This window comes from Atta colombica, unplaced genomic scaffold (assembly GCF_001594045.1).
Source record: "Atta colombica isolate Treedump-2 unplaced genomic scaffold, Acol1.0 scaffold120, whole genome shotgun sequence".
NCBI lineage: Eukaryota > Metazoa > Arthropoda > Insecta > Hymenoptera > Formicidae > Atta > Atta colombica.
Window position 1 is genome coordinate 1,044,830 of NW_017259207.1, and position 995 is coordinate 1,045,824.

Here is a 995-nt window from a genome sequence, read left to right on the forward strand (position 1 = left end):
TTTTAGTTTTATAAATAATGAAAGTAATATACCCTTTAAAAATTCTATATACATATTTTATTTTTTACATCGTGGTTTACATATACTTATTAAATTTACGTAATAAATTCGAAATGTTGAAAATATATCCGTTTCATATACGAACAAATTCGCACGAAGCATCGCTTCACATAATGTATAGTTTAATATGTAAGTAGATGTGCGATACCCTTGTTTATTGCCTAGTTAACTTCAAGAAAATTAAATTAAAAATTAACAGTTATCGATAAAACTAAATTAAGTTAAGAGTCTGTAATATAACTAGTATAAGCTAAAATTATTTAACTTTTTAACTTCTTAACTTAACTTTGATCCTTTTAACTAGACACTACCCAGTCTTGCATCTTTATTATATTATCGTTTCATTTTAATCATTTACTTTACATTTGTCGCTATCTGTAGAACTGACAATCAAAAACCTTATGTTGACATAACTTTTTTTAGGTACTGCGAAGGCATTCTCAGAAAGTATACGCCAGTCCAAGTCGACGGCGTATGGATGCTAAGGGTGATCTCGAGGAAATGACGTATCCGCACATATGTTTCATGGTGGACAATTTCGACGAAGTTTTCTGTGATATTTTAGTCAGGGATGGGGAAATGGTGTGCGTGGAGCTGGTCGCCTCCGACCGAGAAGGTGCGATTCAGGGCGTCATTTTTCTCGGTTCAATCAGATACGATGCTTTGAAAAAAGTTTACGACGCCAGAGTGAGTTCTTATTATTTAGTTTGTTTTTGCATTGTTAAATTTATTTATATAAGATAAAGGCTGTTCTTGCTTTTAGTCGAGTCTGAGCACCAAAATGGCTCAGCGAATGACATTCGGCCTTTTCTCCGGCGCGGCCTCGCAAAGAGTAGAATTTGTACGAATGAAGGGACCACGTGGTATGTGCAAGAACTTTATTATATCTTTCTTTTGCTTGACTTCAATTAATTAATTTATATAATTTAAATATA

The 995-nt window shown here is 33.1% G+C and overlaps 1 protein-coding gene across 4 annotated transcripts in view; it reads left to right on the top strand.

Annotated features, from left to right (window-relative positions):
• Positions 1 to 995, top strand: part of LOC108694565 (uncharacterized protein KIAA0930 homolog) — a 9,437-nt gene that overhangs the window by 3,525 nt on the left and 4,917 nt on the right. For all 4 annotated transcript variants that reach the window (XM_018204130.1, XM_018204129.1, XM_018204128.1 and 1 more), the window contains exons 3-4: positions 484 to 747; positions 824 to 923. In XM_018204130.1, the coding sequence (XP_018059619.1) occupies positions 484 to 747; positions 824 to 923 (364 nt within the window). The remainder of the gene's footprint in view (positions 1 to 483; positions 748 to 823; positions 924 to 995) is intronic.